This window comes from Nanorana parkeri, unplaced genomic scaffold, assembly GCF_000935625.1.
Source record: "Nanorana parkeri isolate BGI_ZX_2015 unplaced genomic scaffold, ASM93562v1 scaffold545, whole genome shotgun sequence".
NCBI lineage: Eukaryota > Metazoa > Chordata > Amphibia > Anura > Dicroglossidae > Nanorana > Nanorana parkeri.
In genome coordinates, this window is record NW_017306813.1 from 177,771 (window position 1) to 204,553 (window position 26,783).

General features: G+C 44.2%; 1 protein-coding gene across 2 annotated transcripts in view; it reads right to left on the reverse strand.

Annotated features, from left to right (window-relative positions):
* The window catches only part of ZRANB3 (zinc finger RANBP2-type containing 3), a 115,987-nt gene that overhangs the window by 45,769 nt on the left and 43,435 nt on the right, over positions 1–26,783 (reverse strand). For both annotated transcript variants that reach the window (XM_018561810.1, XM_018561811.1), the window contains one exon: positions 23,482–23,634. In XM_018561810.1, coding sequence (XP_018417312.1) covers positions 23,482–23,634 — 153 coding nt within the window. The remainder of the gene's footprint in view (positions 1–23,481; positions 23,635–26,783) is intronic.

The following is a 26,783-nucleotide window of genomic DNA, read 5'->3' on the forward strand; positions in this document are numbered from 1 at the left end:
GGGAAATTTCCACAAAGAGTCACAGGCAGCAATAAATACACCACTCCACATATGAAAGGCCAGAGTGATACGTTATGTAAAATCGCCAAGGAAAAGCCAAAGTTTAAAAAAACAAGAAACAAAGTGTAAAAAATCTCCCTTCCTCAGGGCTGAATGAGCTTAGGAAAAATCTGACTCGGGTTATATTAATCAGGAGTACAGGTGATCGATTGCTAGCAGTTCGGTTGGGAGTCTTATATCACACTTCCCTGATTTGCTGCCAAACTAAACTAATATATACACAATCCCTGAAATGCGTTGGATTATTCTAGGTGATTTTAAATAAAAAATCACTTATCACTCTGGATTTCGTATGTGGCAAGGCAGTTCTATCCTTAATTCTATATTCAATTTTCCCTATGGACCATCCACAGAAGTCCTAGGATAAAGAGAGCTGTCAGTACTTCAAAATATAAAAGGGATACACAGCGAGTGATCCAGCACGCTTATCACTTAAAGAATTATTGGGCAATTAAAACCTGACAGGCGTTCCAACTCCTCCCTCTAGTCTAAACTGGAGTTGGCTGGAAGATTGGATTTACACCCTCCTGGAGCTAGCTTAATAAGTCTCTAAGATGGATGGTCTGTGTGCAGTTCACTTTTTTTTTAGAGTGCTTAGAAATGGCAGATTACCTGGATTTACACCATCCTGGTCCTAAGAATAACTGTCTTTTGAGCACGATTTAGTCTAATTGGTGGGCGGCCTTTCCAAAGAAATGAATGGGGATACTGCTGTGCATTGAGAAGACTTTTCACAAGGAGGATATGCGACTCCGAGTGGAATGAACCTGAAGGATCCAGAAGAAGCAGGGGTGCACAGAATTTGACTTGAGCTAAATATTGCATGCACTTTAGGGCTGCACTGTCCATAATTTTCAAATATGGCATAGAGGAGCTGAAAAGATACGAGATGTCTTCCTGTCTCAGGCTAGTTTAACTGGTATGACTTTGATAAAGGCTAGGGATGAACTGGGGCTTGGTGCAAACCCAGTTCGCCTAAGTTTGGCCAAGCTCGCAGAAAACGGATACCGCACACTCCCCTCCCAGCCAAATCAGTTGTGGCTTGTGCATTCCATGCCTCGCAGCAACATCTCACATAGGGGAGGTGAATGCCCCTGCTGCAACTGACCTGTAGGGAGGTGTGTTGGCCACAGTTTTGAGCAGGCTTGGGAGAACATAGTTCAACACCAAACTCCAGCTCATCACTATTATAGTGACATTGACGGCAATCTCCCCAAATGCTAGTGTAAGGAGTTACCTTAAATGATGCCTCTTGATCCGATCTTCTTCTTTCCTGTAGTTTTCAGGAGTTCCTCCAGCGCTGGTGCCGGTCTCAGATATATGCTGACTCCTCTCTCTTCCACTTCCTGTCCCACGGAGTCTGTGTGGGTGCACACTGCCTCCATTGACTTACCTTGTGTCTCTCCTCGTCCCCGAATCCTTTGTGGCCGCCCGAGAATCTTCAGATCTTCAAAGGGGAGCGCACGGCGGAGACACAGGTAAGTTTGAGCCCTTTTTCTAAACTTTTTTTTCTAATGTTTTTGCATAGATCTACTGCTTGTTAGTATGCGAAAATACAGGAAAGTTTAATTATCCTTTAGGGACATTAGAATATAAGCTCTTCTGGGCCAGGGAATGATCCACATACTGCGGAAACTGCCGCAGAAAAGAGATAATACATTAGTTCTGCCTGGTTCCACTTGTCTTACTAATTAATTGCATTAGTTATAAACCCACGCTCCCAGCTATCACTCTGTGACCCCCTTACCTATACACTGCTCCAAACGTGTATGCACTAGTCAGTGTGACAGATGGTCACCACCATTATCACATGAATTATAACTTACGTTGACCTTTGTTGAGCTAATTTACCACGACAGTGTATGATATAAGGCTGTCATTAGGAGATGTTCCTAAGAAAACACACAAATGAAAACACAAAACTAATGGAAAAAAAAAGAAAAAAAAATCAAATATAGATACTGTGTCAAAGGAAAGAAGAAGTAATTTATTAAGCAGATTAGGTCTCTCCTCTCTGCCATGGTACTTATTAATGAGAGAGAGAAGGCTCAATCCCTTAAGAGCTGTAATTTGCAGCCATCATGTACTAGCTATCGCTCAACAACATCCTCTTTTTATTCCCACTGCAAACAGGAGATATAAAAATGATCCCATGTGGTGTGGAAGCCTGTTGTGGAATGCCTACATGTATATGGACCCCTACTGTTGATAGTGACTATGAGAAATGACATAAAAGAATGGGATACAGCATGTGCTGTGCATTTCAGACAATGATATTAATGCCAATAATCTTATTAATATACACAAAACAGACAGGAGTATGCGGAGGCCCCTAAAAATGATAGAGTTCAGGTGTTTCCCGTGATAGGTACTATTAATATTACAGCATACTGTACAAAGACATTGTGGACAATTGTGCGTTTACAACTTTGTGGCAACAGATACAGGAAGGTCTTATTTTTACAGCAGGACTCTGTCTCTGTGTACAAAGCCAGCTCCATAAAGACATGAAATGATGAGTTTGGTGTGGAGGAACGAGTGTACAAATCCCGGACCTCAATCCTACCGAACACCTTTGGGAGCAACTGGAGAAGCCTCTTCTGAGGCAGGTTGTCTCGTCCATGTTAACGCCCATGGTTTTTTAAACGGCATGTTCGGGAAGCTCAAAAATGGCCAGCATTGCAACTTAACTGAAATCCAATGAATTAAAGGGGTGGGGGCAGGGACAATAAGGCTGTGGAGGAAAGTACTAGATGATGCCAGGAAATGAGGCGGGCTCTATCTGACTTGCTGGAGCTTCTAATGCACATTGTGAGAGATTCCCAGTGTGCAGGGAAATCATAGGAAGCCATTTTAGTCCAGGAGAGGAGCCGGTACAATTGGGCAAGACTGAAGGGACGTGATCATCTTAAAAGCCCAACTCCTGCAGAAACTTATCAGTGGTGAAGAGTTAAAATATCTATTGGGTGCTTTTTGTGCCTTCAGAGATCTCCCTTACTGTTCTGACATCTGCCACCTGCACAGGAAGTGAGAGGAAATTCCCCTCATGGGGCACAAATAGTAATAAAACCTGAGAAAAAAAAAAAAAACTAAAAGCGTCTTCTCTCTACTAGAGATTTTGTTTTTATTGCTGTCCGTGTCTCCACTGGGGGGGATCTCACTTCTGTTCTGTCTGATGCCTGTCAAATAGAATGTGAGGAGATATCATTCCGGGAGGGAAACAGACCGCAATAATACAATGACAGCAATAATACAATGACAGCAATTCTAACACTTCCACACTCTACTCAAAACTACATTTAAAGTTCAACTCTGGATTCAAAAAAATAATAAAATGACAGTTTTTGCACCCGGAGTTGAGCTTTATATATAGTTTTGGATACAGAATAGTCACTAAGGATATAAATCTACTGTATGCGCACCAAAATGCCTTCCCACACTCAGGTATTACCATATAACAGTAGCAGTGAGATCAGCACTGTACATATAGAGAGCAGAGCTGTGGGAGGGATCCGGCATGCTCCACCCACCACAGGAAACAGGAGGGGGCGGAGACAAGACCAGATACCCTGCACAAGGAGAGAGAGCAGCAGTGAGCGGTCTTTATTACAGAAAGCTCCAAGTCTCACACTGGATTACTTCACAGATCTGGAAGAAATACACAAAGCTCACCAAGATTCAAGGAAGACTACATGAAATTTGTATCATGTAGGTAATTATCTTGCTGCAATTAGTTATACACTGAGTGGCCAGATTATTATGACCACCTGACGTTTGTAGGCAAATTAGCTATAATTAGCTATAATTTCGCGCTGAAGTTGCTAGAGGGCCAGAACATTATAAATAGGGAAGCGGGTTGTTTACCACGACAGTGGGAGTGATTTTTTTCTGAAGATAAGGGTAAACAATGCGATGTAACAGCCTTTGTACGTGGGATGATTGTTGGCACTCGGAGCCATGGAGCGAGTATCAGCAAAACAGCATAATTCGTTAAATGTTCAAGAGCAGCTGTTAAAGTGTTATAGTCTGAACATGGGAATTGTGGCCATCAGCGACTAGTCAATGTTAGGGCAGAACGGAGAGGGGCAAGACTGGTACAAGACAACAGAAGGGCAACAGTGCAGTGTCAGATTCCTCGCATCACCTTTCATCATCTCGTGGAGTCACGAGGCGGCCCAACGAAGTCATCTCGTGGAGTCATCTCGTGGCCGAAGTACTGATGGGGTGGTCATAATAATCTGGCCACTCATTGTATTCTGGCTGTAGTATGTGACATACATGCCATGGCTCTTTAGCTGGCTGAAACGCGGCAGAACCTGGCGAGGGAACACCGGTAGAACATGGCAAGGGAACAGCGGTGGAGCAATACCTGGTACAACCAGCGAGGGCGGCACGCCATAGGAGCAGGTCAGATATTTCACTGCTCTCTTGGCAATTCCAGTGTGACAAGGGAAGAAGAAAAAAGGAAGGAGGAAGAAGAAAGATTGCCCCCCCAGCTCTGACCCAGAACATGCACAGAAAAAAGCATGCTCCCATAATGCAGAAGCCCCCTGTGGCGGGGGGGGCGGGCGCAGACAACAAATTATTCCAGCTATCCGGTTTAGGAAATGATCTCATCTACATGTAACAAGTTTCCCAGCTTCCGAATCCGAGGCAAAATTGTTCACAGGTTCTATTTAGAGATCTAAACGGCTCGGCTGCTAGAAACTGCTCAGACCGGAGAACACTTTGCTCAGACCGGAGATCTTTAATAAAAATTTCATAGGAATTACCCGCAGCAAGATTGATCTGTGAAACAAATGTGTTCATGCATTGCTGTAGAAGACGCGCCCATTGCTTCCCGGTGACATTTCCGGAGAGGCCCCTGTACATCACTTGCGCCATCTGCTCCGCAAATGTTTATTGTTGTTATTTACCTATCAATCTGTCTTCACCCTCCCCATCGCTGGTTGCCATTCCCTACAGTCAGTGGCATTTCATGTAAATGACTAGCGGGATAGAAGGTTCAACGGGAGGTTATTAGCATAAAAAAAAGTATTTCTGTAGCGGTCGGGCAGGATGCCGCAAAACACCAGAGAAGTCATTGTTATGGGAGTTGTCGTTGGTGTAGATGAGACTCGTCTCTGGTGCTATTCTTGTTAAACGTAGAAAAAGGAAAACTTTGAGGGTGCACGGAGCTAAACCGTGGTGACCAATCAGATTCTTTATTTTATTATCTAAAGACTAAACAGGGTTATTCACGAAGGAGCCAAAAGGATACAGCTGTAGCTTCTCTCTTCGGCCGCCGAAGCACTTTGGTTAAGTCGAACCGAAGGGCTGCTGTACGGGGTATTCACAATAGCCTGGACAGCAGCCGAAGGCGGCCGAGCGGCTCAGGCGAGCTGAAGGCATATGCTCCGGCTCGACTGAGCCGAAGTGACAGCCGAAGCGGGGCGAACGGGTGGGTGATCTCATGGCTGGCTCCGCCCAGTTGTAATGACAGATCAGCATCCCCAAATGACCTGGGGACGCTGATCTGTCATTGAATAATAGCTGGCCTTCCGCCCAGATGTTGTTCATTGGCTGGGACCTGTTAGAAGACTCTGGCAGGTGCCGGCCAATAGGAAACAGTTGGGCGGAGCTAGCTGTCACTGCTAGCTCTGCCCATTTTTTAAAAAAAAATCTCTATTTATTTTTTACTTTTACTATTTAAAAAAACAAAAATGTTTTTAAACTCCTTTCACCGATCTTCTATTCTGCTCGGTACCACGGAGCTGCCGAGCCGAATGCCAAGCGAATGGCGGCGAGTGTCCTTCTGCACTTCGGCTGACCGAAGTGCAGTGATGTACTGCTGAAATCAGCCATACAAGCCAGAAGTGACTAGCCAAACAGCGTTCGGCTCACTTCACTTCGGCTGGGTTATTCACACGGCTGCCTTTGGCAGCTTTGTGAATAACCCCCTAAAAGATTAGCTATGATAAGTCAGCAGAGGCACCTACGCACTTTCAGCATTTTCTTTTGCCACACTATATGGTAACATTTTATCAGAAGAGATGTAAAAAGACAACTCGACTCAGAATGACATTCAGTTTTGCGGCAACGTGAAGAGAAACTAAACACAAGAAATGAAATCAGATGTGAACTGGTAATGGCAGCCGAGCTTAAAGTGACACTAAACTCAGGAGTTAAATCTTAAAAATACATCCAAGTAACTTAATTATCACCAACAATGCCTCTTATTTGTGTATCACTCGGCTGCGGATCCTCCAATCATCTCTGAATCGGTGCTGACACTGTCCTTCCTTCTGGAGGGGGGCTACATTTGTTCCCCATGGTGCCTGTGTGTGGTGTAAAGTAGTCACCGATCCAAGCTCACTCCCCGGATGGACTACAATCTCATGTTTAGGTTACTAATTTGTATTGAGATTGTAGTCAATCACGGGAGTGAGCTTGGAGCGTTATCCCTTTTAGACTTGAGGGACAGACTGTTGTCACACTATACTAGGAAGGTCCCGCGCGCAAGGACCTCCATGGCAGGATCACCGTGGGATTATTTTAATAAAAGCTGCAGATTTAAAAATAAGGAATCTGACTCTTGAAATGGAAATAACCTGTTGACGTGAGATTCCGGTGAAGGAGTTTACATCGCCATTAGGTTTGGCAGCAAAGCAACTCTATTTGGTAAACACGATTAAGCAGGACGCATAGAATAGGCCTTCATGCGTTGTTTCAGCCGCGCCGTCTCATTTACTATTCCTATATTTGAACAGAAGTAATATAGTGACTTGTGTACATATTTCATCACACGTTGACAAGCATCCCCCTCACACACACACATTCCGCATAAGCTGATAATGATTGACAACTAATCCAACCAGCGTGAAGATATAACCTAACAAAATATACAGGAAGCTGGTGTACCTGCTCTCAGGGAATATTAAAGCTGAACTCCGAATGAATTCATACAGCTCTTCATTTATAAAATACAAAATCATTCAATGTATTTTTTTTACATGCAAGCAGTGCAAGTACCTGAAAGTGACTTTATATCAGCCTGTTGCAATGCCTGTACAGCCGGGCTCAGATAGAGGGGGAAGCAGCACAACGAAGCAATCTTGAGGTGCTGCAGTGGAAGAAGCATGCTGATAGGAAGGGAGAGAGTGGTGGAGAAATGAGCTCATTATGGTGCTGCCTCTCCTTTCACTATCTATTTACAGGGTGGGGAAGGGATATAAAAGTAAAAGTGTAACTGCAGCAGGGAATTACCAGACAGGGCTGTGCTGTGAGACAAAGCTGTGTAAATTTAAGGACTGGGTGGACAGAAATAAATATTCTTTCGTAGGTGAAACAGTTCTCATGTATGTATTTCATCTGCGTATTTAGCTGTATTTGCAGGCAGCCATTAAGACTATGGGAGTCTTTCTAAAGTTCAAAAAGCACATTGCTCTGAGAACATCAGAGTTTTAGTATCTGTAAAAAATAAGTCAAGGCAACTGGACTTGCTGTATTTTTCTTGAAGACGTTTCACTAGTCATCCAACCAGCTTTCCTAATTCAGCTGAATTGAGAAAGCTTGTTGGATGACCAGTGAAACATCTTCAAGAAAAATACAGCAAGTCCAGTTGCCTTGACTTATTTTTTACAGATATACCATGACCTGAATGAATGCGAACCTTCATAGACATCAGAGTTTTAGGTTTATGGCTAGATGGCACCAAAGTTTTAGGCTAGATGACACCAAAGTTTCCTTCTGCTCCTTGGCTCCATCTAGTGGCCACAACACCCTCTGAAAAACGTTCGCAGAGTGAATATCTCTGCGAACCTGTGTCGCAGTGCATTACGGCCATTAGGGTTATAAACACACCCCTAGGTCATTTCAAAATGGCAGCACCCTAGCTCCAGAGATGCTGCAGATCATGGGCAGCGCAGGGGGTAATGCCAAGCCACCAACCAGAGTTGCGGGTATTTTCCCATTCTTTTTTTCTTACACGCTGGTGTGCTTTTCAATCTAATCAATCTAATCTTTTCAATCTTTGCTTTCTTCAATCTAAACTAATTTTTTCGTTTCCCTGAAAGGGTAAAATCCTAACAATGGAAAAAAGGAATTTTTTCTATAATCCGAGATGACAAAAAAAAAAGCTTATCTGACCTACAAAGGAAGCGGCACAATCTCACGTATGGTGACAGGTCCGGCTTAATGAAGTCGTATCGCCAAGCAGATCACACAACGGGCTTGTTGACAGAACATGAAATATTTACATTCATTCCGGATTGATATCTGCCGCTTCGCCTGCTGCTATCCCAGCCCCCCGCCCGTTCCATGCACAGAGGCCGTTGTTGAGTTGCGGCCGTGCTGTAAACGGAGAGGCTGTGCAGCACCGGGGACCACGGAAAAAAAAAAGAACACATTGTAAAGCGCTGTGCAAACTGTTGGCGCTATATAAATCCTGTATAATAATAATAATATTACCAGCTCGGTGTCTTGTTCTGAGAGCCCGCCGGCTGTACTGCATTTATTGCTATCACACTTGGCATACCCTATTGCTGTGTTTGTAGTTTCGGTCAATTAACATCAATGTCGAAATAAAACATGCAACATACATTTTCTTAATTGCCATTGAGACGGCTATTTAGGAGCTCTATGGGAGTATGCTGGTGGCAAGTGCTTGCGTTGCTTATTTCTTTGCTGCAAGCGACAGCGCTGCGATGTGACTTGGCTTCAGGACCATGGACAGCAGATCACACTCAAGGGTGGCTGCTGCCTGGTTTTCATGTTCAGTTTCTGCAGGGGGAACAGAGTAGGCAACGGAAGGCGAGGAGACCAGGACAGGTGCCCAAAAATAAACATGTCAGCAGCTATATGTGCTCCCATTGCAGTCACCCCCTCCCCCCCCCCCCCCCCCCCCCCCCCCCCCCCCCCCCCCCCCCCCAACCACGCACACACACACTAAGCATCCCTTTCCAAAGGCATACAATGCTCTTTAAATATTACAGTTGTGCCATGCTTCTCAAGCACAGAAATAGCCGGCTGATTTAATTGGGTCTTCTATAGTGCCTTTCTCACCCAGCGTAGCCCGGGGCACTTCAGCTGAGCTGCTAATGAGAACCAGCCATCATGCAATGCCCTGGAAGCACCGGGGGGTCAGTCACTACCGCAAGAGTCGTGCAGGGAGGGTGGCTACAATAAATGCTCCTATGTAGGTTAGTGCGGGGACAAGCCGCGGCTTTTTATGCTTATCTTGCAAACATAATTTACAGGAAGAGGGAGAAAAAAAAAGTTGCAGGCTCTAAAAATGTTATGTTTGTTTGCCCCCCAAATAATAAAAAAAAAGCATTAAAAAAAACATCTGTATCCTTTCATTCTGAAGGTCTTTTTTAAAACGTCCTTTTGAAGCCGTTTTTTGCAGCCATCCACCTCCTCCTACACACTTAGCTACTGTGATAATCGAACAATTACAGCTTTAGGCTGCAGTGTAAAAATATAATAATAAAGTGTAAAAATAAAAAGGTGTTGCAGGCGGCAGCAAACCATAACAAAAAAAAAGAGTCGGGTAGTCGCAGGTCACAGAGCGCAAGCGTAAACGGAAAAGAAGGGTCAATGAAAACAATGAAAAGAAATGATTACACATGATTACAAATAAATGATAAAATATTACATTTGCTGTTTTTCAGTCTTTGTTGATCCTTTTTTCAGAATGAAATAAAACATTTATATACGCATATCCTAAAACGAACCCTTTAATGCCTATGGAAGTTAGGAGGAGCTGGGAAGTCAAGTGTAGACGACGCACCCCTTCCAGCGATGGGCCCAATGATGTAATAGGCTGATGGGCAATTCCACAAACTACCATTCATGTCCAAAACACAAATATCGTTAACAATTACTCTTAAAGGCATTTCCTACATACAGATTTGTTTAATTCCTTCTTGAAACTATTGACAGAATAAATGGCAGTCGCTTAATCACTAAAGCGCCCTTGTACTCGGTTCTATTGGGCAACAAAGAGGACCTGTCCAATCATTATCTGATTTTAAAGCAGACATCCCAGTTACATACAATGTGGAAGTTGCACATTAAAGTGACTTTGAAGTACTACTCTCATCTACGAGAAAGAACAATAATACCTTTCTATAGAGAATAATGCCAAAGTATGTGGACACCCTCGAAAAAGTGAGAAGTACTTCCAGGGAAGAGTACTGTTAATTCTACAGCATAGAAAGACATTTTAGACAACTGGGCTCTTCCAACCTTGTGGGTACAGTTGGTGAAGACTAGAGTTGCTCCGACTCCGTTTTTTCTGTATCGAGTATGAGTACCGATATTTTGCTGATACCAAGGACCGATACTGGTGCTTCCGCTGGCATGGATTTGGCTTCCTGGGCAATCAGGAAGCCGGGCATTGGGTAATGACATGCCGCCCGGCTTCCTGATTACCCAGGATCCATGTTTGGTCGGCTCGCTGCTGATTGGCTGGGAAACCGGATTCCCAGCCAAACAGCATGGAGCCTGCTTTCCGGGCCAATCAGGAAGCCGGGAGGCAGGTCAATTCTCGCCGCCCGACTTCCTGATTGCCCAGGAAGCCGGCTCCATTTACCCCTACGGCATTGCTTGTCAATGGAAATCTTCCTCTGATCAGAAGTTACCCTATCGGGGGAAGGTATGGTAGAGTACTCGCCCACATACTCGGTATTGGTACATCCCAGTGCAGGTTCCTTATAGAATACACAGTAATCAATATCGTGTAGCGGGGTGTAGATAACTTTCTTTACGCGTTTTGCGGTTAAATACCGCTTCTTCAAGAGCAGAGGTGGGTATACACTAAAGATACAAAAATATATAAATAAATCCCAGAGGAATGTGATACAAGAATATCATTGCAATATTTTACTATCAAATGATTCACATTTACATGCAGGACATGCATACAAACATGCTGGCTCAGAGTACAGGATATATTGGGTCTAGGCTCTTTTAGATACACATTTTTATGATAAGTTTATTTAACAAAAGTGTTTTTATATACATCAATATGGTCATGTTTGTGTCTAAAAAGTCCACTATCTTCCTTTTTTTTGTATATTTAAATACACGTTTATCATGTTAAAGTGCCCCCCCCAACTGATAGTTTAGCACTATACTAATGAAGCCATACACTAGTGCTAATGTACACTAGCTGCATGTAAAATTCAACTGAAGCCAAAACCTTTTTTTAGATTTGAATAGAGTGGAGAGGGAATAGAACACCTGTCAGGTTTATATTGCTGTCTGTGCCCCCCAGTTGGAGAGAGATTCCCCCCTCTATTTGTCCTGGTGAACGTTATCACTGTTATTAAGGGAAAGTGAAAGAAAATCCAACATTTTAGGTTGCAATCAGAACAGGAATAGATGGGAAAACATCCAATAAGGACAGTATTTCTGGTGACCCTGCTGACCACCAAGGATTTCCCTCACTTACTGTTGCGGCTATCAGACAGGAAGTGAAATCTCCCAAATGGGACACAGATGGCTAAAAAAGATAAATTGGGTTATAAATAGAGGTAAACCCAGTTTGCCCAAGCCCACTAAAAACTCTGAGCGCCACCCCTTCCTACCGACCCAATCAGTTGCGGAGGCGCATTCCCCGCCCTGTAGCCACAAATTACAAAAGAGCGAGGAAATTCACCGACGCAACTGCCGACACTGATTGGGTCGGAAGGAGGGGGTGGTGTTCAGAGTTTTAAGCAGGCTTGGTTGAGCTCAGGTGAACTGGGTTCCCATCAAGCCCACCATCATCTCTAGTTATAACCCTTCCTTACTCTATCCAAAAAATAATAATTTGGGGCTCCATTTCTATTTTAAAGATGCATTCCATGATTTCATATCAATAACTAATCATATTAATTGATGTTTTTTTTTTTTTTTATATCTGCCTAGAGTTCAGCTTTATGTCAGATATCAAAAGCCAGCAGCTGATTCAAGCCACCACTGCAGTCTCAAAGCTGGAATATCAATTATGGGTTCTGTTGGTAGTTTCAGAGCCGGTATTTTTTTGAAAACGACATGGTATGAGCTCAAATTCACCACTGCTGCTAAGATATTCGGAGCAATTACATAGATCAAGCCAGCCCCTCCGGATCAGTTATGCTGGGAAGCACTCCGGAAGCCTATGGAAGTAATCTATTACACCAATAGACACACTGTTTCCTATTCCGTGCTTCATATACTTGACAGCTTGACTTACAACCATCAGAATGTAAAAAATAATACTTTGTGTAACAGTCGCTGTACATTCCATGAGTCTTAGAGAAAGAGGCAGAGAGAATTATTACTTTCTTCTCGGGGAAATAACGGTACAATTACACAGAGCTCCGTGGCAAGTGCGGAGTAAATACATTATAATCCATTTTAATAGACAGACTGCGTTCCTGCCAGCCCTCCGCTTTTATGAACATGAGCTGCACTGTGCCAGCGTTGCCGTCACAGTACATTCCCACAATTTCGTACTAATAAGTTTCATAATACGGCATTATTCTCGCAGAGGGAATTAATGGTTAAGTACCTATACCTACGATGAACATGGACTGACTTTAAAGGAGACCCGTCGCAAGATAACTGGAATGCCACCGATGACCTCTTCTTCTGGCTGTCATGCCCGGCTCTTTGCTTTCTAACTGAACGTATGAGGATCAGGATAACGGTCTTCACTTGCTGCATGCTAATAACAGGTCTGTGATTCAGAAACTAAAGAAAGCCCAGCCAGACATGCAGCATTTTCAGAAGTCAGCAATGGCAGATTGTCTATAGCTTTCAGAAAAGATTTCCTTTATAACAACTAACCTGGCAGAAGGCATGGAGTGCAGGCATGCAGCTGTGGAAGAGTTCTATCATTGTCTAATTTCGGGAACGCCTTGGGAACCCTGAAACTCTAGCAGGGGTAGGCAAACTCTAGTCCCTCCAGCTGTAATGCAACTACAAATCAAATCATGCATCTGCCTCTTGGAGTAATGTCTGTGGATGTCAGAGTCTAGCAATGCCCGGTGTTTGCCTACCCCCTGACCTAGGAGCTTGAATATGCAAATACCGACTTCAGAGCTTAGTAATGCCTATTTAAGAGCTTAACTATTGGTCCATATCTATGATATGATATGGCAGTATTTGGTTGCCATACTCACCTTGAGTCCCCTGCAGTACTTCTGCTACTAAGTGATCTCAGTCTTTTGGGTTAAATGGCATCCATCATGGTTTAAAGATGAACCCCGGGCACAAATATTTTTAATTAAATATAGTCCGTAACAGCCACAAAGAATATAAATTCACTTTCTTTGCACCAAATGCCTCTACAACCCGAGTTCATACCTTGTAAAAGTAGTGGTGATGTAATCACTGCGCTGCTCATAGCCTGTGCAGAGAGCACAGCTGTGTGAGAGACCCAGCAGGCCCCATCCACTACAGGAAAATACAGGAGGGGCAGAGACAGGACCAGTCATCCGGCACTAGGAGAGAGAGCAGCAGTGACCGGTCTTTATTACAGGAGGGGGTAAAGGCAAGACCAGTCACCCTGCACAAGGAGAGAGAGCAGCAGTGACCGGTCTTTATTACAGGAGGGGGTAAAGGCAAGACCAGTCACCCTGCACAAGGAGAGAGAGGAGCAGTGACCGCTCTTTATTACAGAAGGGGTTAAAAGACCAGTCACCCTGCACAAGGAGAGAGAGCAGCAGTGACCGGTCTTTATTACAGGAGGGGTTAAAGGCAAGACAAGTCACCCTGCACAAGGAGAGAGAGGAGCAGTGACCGCTCTTTATTACAGAAGGGGTTAAAAGACCAGTCACCCTGCACAAGGAGAGAGAGCAGCAGTGACCGGTTTTTATTACAGAAGGGGGCGGAGAGAAGACCAGTCACCCTGCACAAGGAGAGAGAGCAGCAGTCAGTGGCCTTTATTACAGGAAGCTGCAAGTGTCACACTGGATTGCTGCACAGATCTGGAAGAAATACACAAAGCTCACCAAGATTTCAGTAAGAATACACGAGTCTTGTATTTACACAATATTTGTTCAGTTGTAACCCACTTCCTCCGAGCCCAGGCTATCATAGACACACATCCTGGGGGTAGGTCATAATTGCAGTATGGGTCCGCGGTCCTGCACCAGTGAACGGCGCTCACACATCATTACGTCAGCACCAGCCACTGCAGAAGTTCGGACCGTCTACCATCGCCACCTCGATAAAAGAGACCTGTAACATTACTGGACTGGCTAGAAGACTGCTGGATGAAAAGCCTGACCAGGTACAAAGACTGTGTGTGACTGCTGCTCAGAGCAAATCACAGCCAAGTTGGTCTGAATCAGGAAACAAATAGCATTTAGGGTAAAGCAGAAACATTTCTGTAGTGTGGCAATCCGAATGATGCGGCAGAGGGGGCGAGGCAAGAACACATTATTTTTAGGAGAATCTAATATGCACATTTGTCTTGGGAAATAGAAGACAAACATGAACGTCTTCAGAGATCTCAGCCAATGATTTGCACTGAATGATTTCCAGGCTTTTAAAAATGAAAAACAAAAAATCTTCTTCAATATCAACTGGAAACATTGAAAAGACCTTCGTAGACTTCATTGCGGATCCTTGCCTGCTTTTGTTATGTAGATACTAAGACAGGTCGGGCCAGAGAACTTGCTGACAGTAAGTGCTAACTGGGAGGATCTGCCTTCACTATAATAAAACAACGCGTTCCAATGTTGTAATGAGGAACATTGCACTCTCTGCCCATCCCTCTCTCTCATCTCACTGAAGATGAAAAGCTCCCTGCAGTGAAGGGCAGCACCGGGGATGTCTGTAATTTCACCCGTGCTAAGCAACGCTTCCACTGAAATACAGAACATGAATTATATTTGGTTTGCAATGAACAATTTAAAGTTAAACCAGATATAGTTTTTCCTTTTTTTTTAAATCCATGCATACCGAGCACTGTGTAAATGTACAATATTGAGGTGTTTATTACCTCTTACAGAGATCACAGTACTTCCCAGACAATGACGCCTTGTGCTTTTCTCCATCTTTGTTCAGCCATTGTGCAGGGACAGCATCTACGTCTTCCGCTGAGATGTCGGCTCAGAGATGACGCAATCATGTAAATCCATGTGTCCATGCAGTCTTCACAAATATTTGACACAGATCAGCCTCCGCTGCAGCCTCTCACCTTGTGATTTTCTGGAAAATTACAATGTGGCAGACTAGGGATTCCCACCGATACAGATACCGGTATTGGTTCCGATACAGGGCACTGTCAGAAGCGGCTGACTGAGATCCCATGCTTGCTGGCGACCTCGGCAGCCTTCATGAGAACCACAGCGCCTGTTTACAGTGCTGGCCACACATCTCCTCTTCCTTACTGAGGAATAATGCAACACTGCTTACAGCACTTCTGCCGCCTGCACTTGCTCGCAAAAACCTGCGGCCCTCTGGTGAGACCCTGCACAGCCCACCCGAGACCCCGCACACCCCACCTGAGACCACACACGGCCCTCCTGAGATCCCGCACACCACACCTGAGACCACACATGGCCCTCCTGAGATCCCGCACACCTCACCTGAGAGCCCGCGCAGCCATCCTGGGAGCTCAGGCAGACCACCTGAGAGCCCCCCGCAGACCACCTGAGAGCCCAGAGACATTAGGCCGCCACCCCAGATCAACACAGAATATGCTTCATATTATTCTGCATTGATGTATAATGTGTTGCTGAGATTTGTAGTCCTCTATATCTGGTGGTATTTTGCATTGCTGCAAAAGGCATTGCTGAGATTTGTAGTCCCTTTACAGCTTGGAGTCGGTGGTAGAACTACCAGGGTCGCAGTGGTTGCAGCTGCGACCGGGACCTGGCACTCAACCACTGTCCTAAAATCATTAGTGTGTATTGTTTTAGAAAAACTGACACATTACACTAAAAAACAAAGTAATCTGTAATTGGTATCAGCAAGTACTTGAGGAAAAGTATTGGTACTCAGTAGGGATGCACCGATACCAGTTTTTCGGTATTGAGTACCAAAATGTATTTCCAGTACTTGCCGATACCTAGTACCGATGCCTTGTGCCCCGTTTATCAGGAAGTAGGGCGGGGGATCAGGACTCGTTGCCCGGCTTCCTGAATGCCTGTGAAGCCGGTGTTCTAGCGAGTTATGAGGTGCGGTCAGGCTTCCAGATTAGTCAGGAAGCAAGACTGCCTAGCAACAAGGAAAGCTGGCTTCCTAGCCAATCAGGAAACCGGCCGGCATGTCATGACCCCCCCCCTCCTCCTGGTTTCCCGATTGGCTAGGAAGATGGCTTTACTTGTTCCTAGGCAGCCTGGCTTCCTGACCAATCAGGAAGCCAGGAGGCAGGTCATTACATACTGCCCCGCTTCTGCGCGAATTTTGACCGGTTCCTCAAAAACAAAAGTTGAATTAAAAAAATTGAGTGGTATATGGGCCAGCCTCACTTTGCTAATAGGTAGAATATTAACATAAAATAATATATATTATATATACTATATTGCCAAAAGTATTGGGACCCCCCTCCAAATCGTTGGATTCAGGTGTTCAGTGACATTTCCTTGCTACTAAATATTCCGCGGTCACCTGTTAGTGGTCTTATAACAAAGTGGAAGCAACTGGGAACAACAGCAACTCAGCCCCGAAGTGGTAGGCCACGTAAAATGACAGAGCGGGGTCAGCGCATGCTGAAGCGCACAGTGCGCAGAAGTCGCCAACTGTCTGCAGAGTCAATAGCTACAGACCTCCAAACTTTCTGTGACCTTCAAATTGGTACAACAACAGTGCTTAGAGAGCTTCATGGAATGGGTTTCCATGGCCGAGCAGCTGCATCCAAGCCTTACATCACCAAGTGCAATGCAAAGCGTGGGATGCCGTGGTGTAAAGCACGCTGCCACTGGACTCTAGAGAAGTGGAGACGTGTTCTCTGGAATGACGAATCAGGCTTCTCTGTCTGGAAATCTGATGGACATGTCTGGGTTTGGTGGTTGCCAGTAGAACAGTACTTGCCTGGCTGCATTGTGCCAAGTGTAAAGTTTGGTGGAGGAGGGATTAAGGTGTGGGGTTGTATTTCAGGGGTTGGGCTTGGCCCCTTAGTTCCAGTGAAGGGATCAGCATACCAAGACATTTTGGACAATTTCATGCTCCCAACTTTGTGGGAAGAGTATGGGGATGTCCCCTTCCTGTTCCAACATGACTGCACAAAGCAAGGTCCATAAAGACATGGAAGAGTGAGTTTGGGATGGAGGAACTTTCCTGGCCTGCACAGAGTCCTGACCTCAACCCGACACCTTTGGGATGAATTAGAGCGGAGACTGCGAGCCCGGCCTTCTCCTCCAACATCAGTACCTGACCTCACACATGGTCAAACTTTCCCATAGACCCCCTCCTAAACCTTGTGGACGCCTTCCCAGAAGGGTTGAAGCTGTTATAGCTGCAAAGGGCGGGCCAACTCAATATTGAACCTTAGGGACTAAGGCTGGGATGCCATTAAAGTTCATGTGCGTGTGAAGGCCGGCATCCCAATACTGTTGGCAATATAGTGTGTGTATTATACACATTTTTGTAAATATTTCATGATATCATTTCATGTGACGGCACAGAAGAAATGACACTTTGCTACAAACACACCTCCAAGACGACCACTGCCTTGTTAAAGAAGCTGAGGGTAAAGGTGATGGACTGGCCAAGCATGTCTCCAGACCTAAACCATATTGAGCAGCTGTGGGGCATCCTCAAACGGAAGGTGGAGGAGCGCAAGGTCTCTAACATCCACCAGCTCCGTGATGTCGTCATGGAGGAGTGGAAGAGGACTCTGAAGCTCTGGTGAACTCCATGTCCAAGAGGGTGAAGGCAATGCTGGAAAAAAATGGTGGCCACACAAAATATTGACACTTTGGGCCCAATTTGGACATTTTCACTTAAGGGTGTACTAACTTTTGTTGCCAGCGGTTTAGACATTAATGGCTGTGTGTTGAGTTATTTTGAGGGGACAGCAAATGTACACTGATATACAAGCTGTACACTCACTACTTTACATTGTAGCAAAGTGTCATTTCTTCTGTGTCGTCACATGAAATGATATCATAAAATATTCACAAAATGTGAGGGGTGTACTCACTTCCGTGAGAGACTGTATGTGTGTGTATATATATATTAGGGCTGTGGAAATTAAAGATTAATTTCTCGATTCATCGTTAAACTTTTTGATCGATTAAAATTATTTTGATCGCTAATGAAAACACTCACCTCTCCGCCGGCTTCCGGGAGTCCCGTCGGCGATCCGGTGACGTCACAGACATCGGCATCACCGGACTCCTCCCCCCCTTCCCCAAGTGGCTCTGTCGGCTAACGGAGGGAAGGTGTCCGGTGACGTCGATGTCCGTGACAACTAACAAAGGGAAGGGGGAGGAGTCCGGTGACGTCGATGTCCGTGACGGCTAACAAAGGGAAGGGGGAGGAGTCCGGCGTCGTCGATGTCCGGTGAGTTTGCCCAAGAAACTTTCTGCACGAGCGCCAGCCAAGGCATTGGCCTATACACATACAGCACAGCAATGAAGTAATAAAATGAACTAGGATCACACTAATCCAGCACGTTATTAATACAATCTAAAAGAGGAGGGGGTAATGATACATGATATATACACATACATACATACATACATACACACACACACTTGCTGTATATTGAGACATGTCACACGTTTATTCAGGCAGACAATTTGAGTATTTCTGGCCTGCAATGCAAGTTAAGAGAACAAAAATGCTTTAACTACCAACTACAAATAAAACAAAAGAAAAATAATCCGCAACATTTACTTATGACAGTGATACAGGCCCTTCAGTGACTTCAGAAGATGCCCTACAACTGCTTCAGCCTGCCAAAAATGTTTTGCTTTTTCTAGATTCTGAAAATTCAAGGTTTCACCTGACACCTTTCATTTTGTAATCTATGACCTTGTTATTTATAATGTTAAAAATCCTGCCATTAATTTGACAATTCCAAATAAGCAGAGATGTCAAATGAGGATTAAAAAAAAAAAAAAAAAACATCAGACCCAGTCTTTTAATGTCAAAACTGAAGGCTCGTCTACAAGCTGGTGATCACCTCACGTTCAGCATGCCGTCAGCTGAAAATAAATTCCCATCCTACGAGCTACATATAAAAGGTGTGTTGCATACCAAAGCAGATCGTCAGAAATCCTTTCAAACCCAGGATAACGGGAGAGAAAAGGATGAATGAATCTATGCCGGATGCCAAGGAGAGAAAAATGACCCTCGCAACTTCAATGTCTGACAAACTATAGGGTGACAAAGGAAGATGTGGGGGATCAAGAGTGGTCCAGATCTCACAACAGTGTGATTTTGTTTCTTCGCAAAGGTTGAGTTACTGGTTACGCACGGTTCTACATTTAAAGCAAGCAACAAAGCAAAAACAGAACGCAAACGTTATGTGAAAAGTTATAACAATCTTCCGATCCGCTTGGGAACTCAATCCCGCAATGGCCGACCAATGTGAACAGCAACACCATTACAAATCTGGTAGTAACTAACCGGGCTCTTAGCAATCTCACATCTCAGAATAGGTCATCCTCGGCCTCCAGACACAGCTCTCATTCTATTAACATATTTCCTTTCTTCCTCCCTCAGTTCCTAAACATAATAAACAGTATACACTGCAAAAACATCTTTTTGTTAGTATAATTCAATCACATACAGCAGTTTTGAAGGCGTGGCTTGTGTATATGTATCTGTGTTTCCCTCTCATTTAGCTTTACTTAGCTGGAGGGTCGAGGAGCCAGAGGTCACCACGAAGAGGAACTTCACACTTATCTTACAAAGGACAACAAAGGCACCTTTACAAATGATTATTAATGATAATCTACAAACAGATACGTATAAATAACAGAAACTTATAAATAATTGCAGATATTTCATCCTTTGCATATCTTATTTGTCTTTTCCTCCCACAGTAGCCATTTTTACTAAGAGCAGATGAAACCATCTCCCCTTACTTCCTGGAACATGTTTCAGTGCACATGATCTGGGGGGAACACCTTTCTTGTGATATTTTGCAGTTTACATGTGAGATTTCCCATGAAGGCACTGGTGATGTAGCCTTCCCAGGATGCATCTCCGAGACCAGGGCTACATCACCCGTGCCTCATTCAGCCAGGAAGTGGAAAAAGAGTCATTGCAAGTTAAAGCAAAAATGTTTAATGACTTTAAGATGATTTCATATCAGCATGCTGAGCTGCATGCTGATATGATTTTTAGTAAACGGGGGTACAAGTCCAATTAAGTCACTCAAGGGGGGAAGCGTTTCTGCGCAAATTTTAAAAGGTAAACTAATCGCGTTTCAGCGCTGAAACGCAATTAAAACCGCATTCAAATCTGTATGGAATCCGCGCTGATTTCGAGACGCGCAATCGCATGAATGATCCCCATAGGAATGTATGTGATCGTTCATGTTGGCGCTGTAGCGCGGACAAATCCTCCCTGGTTCGGTGCAGAACCTGTTCTTTTTCCCACAACTCCCTCCTACTCATCTCTTACGCCTTGTTCACACCAAATGTAGACCAGATCTGCATGAGTTTCTGCACATGCAGTGCCGGGGGTTGTGCCGCGTTTTTTGCCCCATTTTTGATGCGTTCAGGGCCGTTTTTTGGTTAAAAATTGTCTTATTTTTTATTTAAAATGGGCTTTCAGTGCGTTCCAGGGCGTTTGCATGCGTTTTTGATGCATTCCAGAGCAGGTAAAATAGGGCTTGCTGCAGTTTTTTTTACATGCTCTGGAACTCAATGCTGCGTCGTGAACTAGAGCCCAAAATACCATTGGAATGCATTGGACGCAGTTTTGATCCGGTCTGTAACTGCTCTGCTCCTGAAACGCGCTTGGTGTGAACAAGGCCTTATCCATCCTACCAGCCTTTTTTCTCCCCTTGTGAAGTCATATATACTCACCAAGTCCTAGAATCCAGTGCTGCATTGGTGCCTGAGGTCGCCACTCACCTGAGCTGATGTCAGTCTTCTTCTGGATCCTGAAAGGACCCCGGCCAATGGATATCCAATAGGAAGTGTCAATGTCATGCAGACTTGGACACCAGGAGGAGCTCTGAGAGTTCCTGCTTGACCTCACCCAGAAGATTGGAGACAATGGTGCTCATGAATGGCGTACCAACAAGAACATTTCCCGATGCCCATAGCAAACAAATCAGAATTCTGGTTTAATTTTTGAATGCATGGACTGTGAAAATGACAGTTGGGTAATGACTGGTTGCTAAGGAAAATAAGATGTCTTCTTCTTTGCACACATCTATTACATCAGCCCCAGCATACGGTCTGGCAGTTGACAGGACAGTATCAGTCATCATGTGACCTCTGACGAATTGCCTTAGCAACAGCATTTCCCCCGTGACCCTGACAGCTTCCTTTTAACCATCTTTAAAACGGAACTAGACCCACAGTTTTACCTGTCTACCAAAACAGTTACTTTCAAGGCATGCCTCATTTTAGTAGTAACTGTTAGGCCCCATTCACACTGAGCGATTTATGGAGCGATTTTTGCAGCGATATCGTTCATATTTCCACGCGATATCGCTCTATGTAGCTTCTCCAATGGAGCTGTTCACATCTCGTCGCTCAATATCGCTCCATATCGCTTGTACCTCGTCGCTGGTAGCTTGTCGCTCCTACATGACCTTTTTTCGAGCGATTTTGAGCGATATTGCTCCAGATTGCATACAGCCCAATAGGAAAAATTTGCGCGACACGTCGCTCAATATCGCTCGTCGCGCAATATCGCTCAAAGTCGCGCGATTTTCATGTCGCTCAGTGTGAATGGGGCCTAGGGTTGCCAGTGTTTTGTGGTTTTTTGCATCTCAGACGAACTTTCAAGCCCTGAAATGGCTGATGTCATAGCTGATCACTTGAGCAGCACCATGGCAGCTGCTATCCAAATAGAGTCCGCCAAGATGACACCTTAATTTGCAGTAAAGAATAGGAGGGTGTAGTTCCACTTTAAAAAAAAGCAACAATGGCTGCAACATCCTTCCTAGCGCTGCCCCCCCCCAATATTTCCTTTCCACCACTAGATATCCTCAGGCTACCAGTTTAAAGGACACTGGGCATTTTTTAAGCCTGGAAGACTGAGGACGTCCTGTGAGTGTAGGAAATCACCACGGCACCCAGCACTCACATTCAATGCAGCCAGCAGTACTGACGTTATCATATCAGTGCCAATCTCTGCATCATTGAGGACCACCAAGTTCTGGGAGAAGATCCAATCAGAAAGAGTATACTGCACATCATGCGAGTAGCCTGAAGACATCTGAAAATGGTAAGTATGTACATACAAAAAAAGGAGAGAGGCTCCAGAGGGGGAGGGAGGAGCCTGGATTTGAGCTCTAATGTAAATAATAGGGATGCACCGATACCGAGTATTTGGGCGAGCACCCGCCCAAATGCTTATCCCGACACCCTAACTTCTGGTATCAGGAAGCCGGGCGGCGAGTCATTACCCGCCCCCCGGCTTCCCGATTGGCCAGAAAGCCGGCTCATTGGTTCCTCGTCACCTGGTGGCGAGGGAGCATGGAGCTGGCTTCCCGGGCCAATCAGGAAGCTTGGCAGCATGTAATGACTCGCCGCCCAGCTTCCTGATTGATCGAGAAGCTGGCCAATTAGGAAGCCAGGCGGCGAGTCATTACACGACCCCCGGCTTCCTGATTGGCCAGAAAGCCGGCTAAATGCTTCTTTGTCACATTGTGACAAGGAAGCATGGAGACGGCTTCCCGGCTTAATCAGGAACACGCCATTACACGCCACCTGGCTTCCTTTATAGGACTTCTTGGTATCGGCGAGTATCGAAGAAAAAAAAATGTTGGTACTTGCACTCGATAGCAAAAAAACGGTATCGGTGCATGCGTAGTAAATAATGCTATTTGCTGTACGCCTCGTTTCTGTGTAGAATTTGTAACTATGTCTGCACATGTGGGCAGCCATTTTTGTTAAGCATCTATGCATTTTCTGTTTCTTTCTTAACTGCAAAAGGAATGTGTCACAACCACTCCTCTCTCTCTTTGCATAACCTGACTGAAAACATGAACACTCTCTATTAGGGCTTTTGTATGCCACAGATAAAACGTGTTTAACTTATTCCTGGACAACTTTACCCACCAATTTAATGTCTTCCAAAACAGTTACCTTTAAGACATGCCATCTGCCAAGGTTGCCAGTGTGCTTGTTTTAGATGTCAACTGAACTTTCAAGGCCTCAAATGCTGGTGCAGCTGACCACATGTGCAGCACCATGGCAATTGCAATCCATACAGAGGCTAAGATGGCACCTTCCTTGGCTGTAAGATGCAGTTCTACCTTAAGAAGCCCAATGTGAAAGCTAGAAAAACATATCTATGCTGGAAAGAGGACACATGGGTTCTTACATGCGTAAAGAGTATCTGGTCTTTCAGGTCATCCAAGTCTTCATTCGGGGTCCACGACTTGGCAAAACTTAAGAAGCCCCACTTTTCCTTGTTGTCCTCTTCAGCATGGATTTTTTCCTTCTTCCCATTTAGGGTGCTACCCGTAACCTTTGCCTGAAGAAAGAAAGAGACACTTATGAGAAGGATGTAGAGAATTACGTGGAACCAAATTCTTAATCAAAAAGTCAACCCAACAAATTATTTGTTTTTATGGTGCAAGCCGCCTGGGCCATCCCCTTGGTTTCTTCTACCTTTCAAGGAGCCCATCTACATGGAAACTACTTCGCTCACGTGCCTACCACCCCCCATAAAAGAGAGCACTCACGATTCCTTTTGGAATTTTTATTTTATATTTTGTGCATGTAAAAGAAGAGAAAAGATGGCAATAAAAAAAAAGTATTTTTAAAGTATGCTTGTGTTGTTTCCCAGACTGAGATTTATGTCGTTTATGAATTCTTCAGCAGCCGATGGGGCTCCTTCCTGTTACCTGGAGAGTGTTAGCATTTAGCACTAATGGAGAAATAATGGCTTAATATATGTAAAAAAATAAAACTCTTGTTGGTATCTACTTATAAATATATTACATAACCAGCATCTCCATTATTTTTGTTTCTTGGTAACAAAAATGAAGCATCTCTTTTCTGCAGGTATAACTGATGTGACAGGAGGGAGAGCGAGTGCTATTTACAGAAACATTTATTATATATGTATTTTTTTTATATGTTATGGGATGTTGGTACCTTAAAACTAAAACTTAACCATAAAATCTACACAAGTATATGAAATATGTATCTGCTGGGAGATTATTCATTATGATCACCATAAGACAGAAGGGTAATGGTAGAACTTTTGTTTAATGCAGATCAGACACTACCAGGACAGATAATAATGGGGCAACGAACAGGCAGAGTCCCCATACAACGGTCTAAGGGTTTAAAGTGACACTAAACTCAGGAGAAAAATGCATTCAAGTACCTTAACTATTGACAAAAATGTGTCTTACTTGTGCATCACTAGTCTGTAGATCCTAAAATTTCGGAGTTGGTGCTGACACTGTCCTTCCTTCTGGAGGGTGGCTACTTTTGTTCCCCATGGTTCCTGTGTGTGCTGTACAGTAGCCACCACTCCAAGCTCGCTCCTGTGATAAACTACAATCTCACATTTACTTTATTCATTTGCATTGAGTTTGTAGTTAATAACAGGAGTGAGCTTGGAGCGGTGACTACTTTACAACACACACAGGGACCATGGGGAACAAACATAGCCGCCCTCCAGAAGGAAGGACAGTGTCCGCACCAATTCAGAGATGATTTGAGAATCTACAGCCGAGTGATACACAAATAAGCTACATTGCGGTTAATAGTTAAGGTTGAATGCATTTTTAAGGTTTAACTTCTGAGTTGAGTGTTGTTTTAACTATCATGTGCTGACTGCTCTAGTGACCTTTATATTCTTATTTTCTTACACAGTCTTCTCTACTAACTGTGGCATTTGAAGACTACAACCAATTTCTGCAAGAGGGGACGGTCTCAGCACTGTTTCTGGCCATACACACGGTCAGTTACAATCAATTTCAACCAACTTCAATCCTCTGGGAAAAGCAAAGGTAATTACCAGAAATCAAGCGATCCATCACCCATGAGTTCGATCAACTGGCAGAATTTGGCTGATTGTGAAGCAGAAATTGAGCTCATATCGATCAAATGCACATTTCAACATTCAAAATGTTGCTTTGATCATTTTTTTCCAATTAGCACCAACGTTTCTGTCTATACAGTTGTAATGACCAATTCAATAAAGTGAACTAAAAGAATGGTTGAGGGAAAATTGAGAATGAATTGAAACTAAATCAGAACTGGAAAAACACTATGTAAAAAGGAACTTCGTAGAAAGCTATCCAATTTTTTCATTCAAGTTCGAGCAGGATCATTTTGATTGCATCTCCTTGCAGTAGACCCAAACCTGCATTTCATGTCTTGGATTGCTTTGCAATTTCAACATAAAATGGAATCGAAATTTCGAACGCTCAACCAAATTGCTAGGCCTGGTCAAGGTGGGTATAAGTGGGCTTGACAGAGACTCACCCAACTTGCCCTGAATCTCTGAACACAGATTCACATTACATTTGCCAAAAATATGAGTTGTCGTCATCTGCCTATAAGCAATAACCTGAACTCTAGGGGGGGGGGGGGGTTGTTTTTATAAAAAAAAAAAAAGGCTGTTTATTTTGCCAGGGAATTTTCACCAAGTGAATGAGGTTCACAAAAGCTCTGTTGATTTCCATCACCCAAATCAAGTGCCAGTAAAAATAATGTCTGCTTGTTTATTTTTTATATTATGTTCCTTGCACGTGATTGGGTAATCTTTTCAAAGTGAATTTTCACCACATTCACTAAGCCGAGTGAAGATTCCCTTGCAAAGTGAACAACCTTTTTGCCTTTAGTAAATCAATTTATATGACCTCGTTTGAAGCCTGCAGGCCAACTACCATATGATGATTGATTGGAAAGGTGAGGAAAAAGTGTTCACTCTGCATTGTTCTCTTCAAGAATAATACGGCTTGCATCACTTGGCCACAATCTTCACATAGGCATAAACATTATACCAAGCTTTTATGTTTATGCATATAATGGCTTCAGATCGAATTTGTCTATGTGATCACCCTTTTGCAAATATGGCTTGTTTAGCAATTAAAGTAGTATTAAGGTCTGGGCGTTTTTTACCTTAATGCATTCTCTGCATTAGGGTACTGCCCAGAACCTTTTTCTCCCCCAGTCCCCCCCCCCAGTCACCCACCAGCAAGGCTCGTCCCTGCCGCCGGTCCCGACGTGATCCTCTGTTCCCTGAGGTTCCTGGTTGCAGGAGGGGGATACTGATGGCAGAGGAGTCATAGGCTCTTTCTGCCATTAAAGTGTTGGTCAGAAAGAAGTCAGAAAGAAGGGGCGTGGCCTGTCACAGGGCTGTGTGTGTCTATGGACGCACACAGCCACTGTGGGCACGAGCGCACACGGGTGCCTCCCTTAGAACAATGGCGGCACCTGTGCAAGGGGCGGGGGGAAGAACGCTGTGGGGACCCACTAGAAAACAAGGAATTTAAAACTTTTAAAGAAAAAAAGCAACATCCTCTGGCAAAGGTGGGTCTCCTAATAGCAACTATTTAAAAAAGAAAAAAGAAGGTTTAATATCGCTTTAAAGGCATGCTCCATCTTTTGACCTTTTTTCATTTACAGCGCAACATGACAGATGGTCACATTCAATAAACA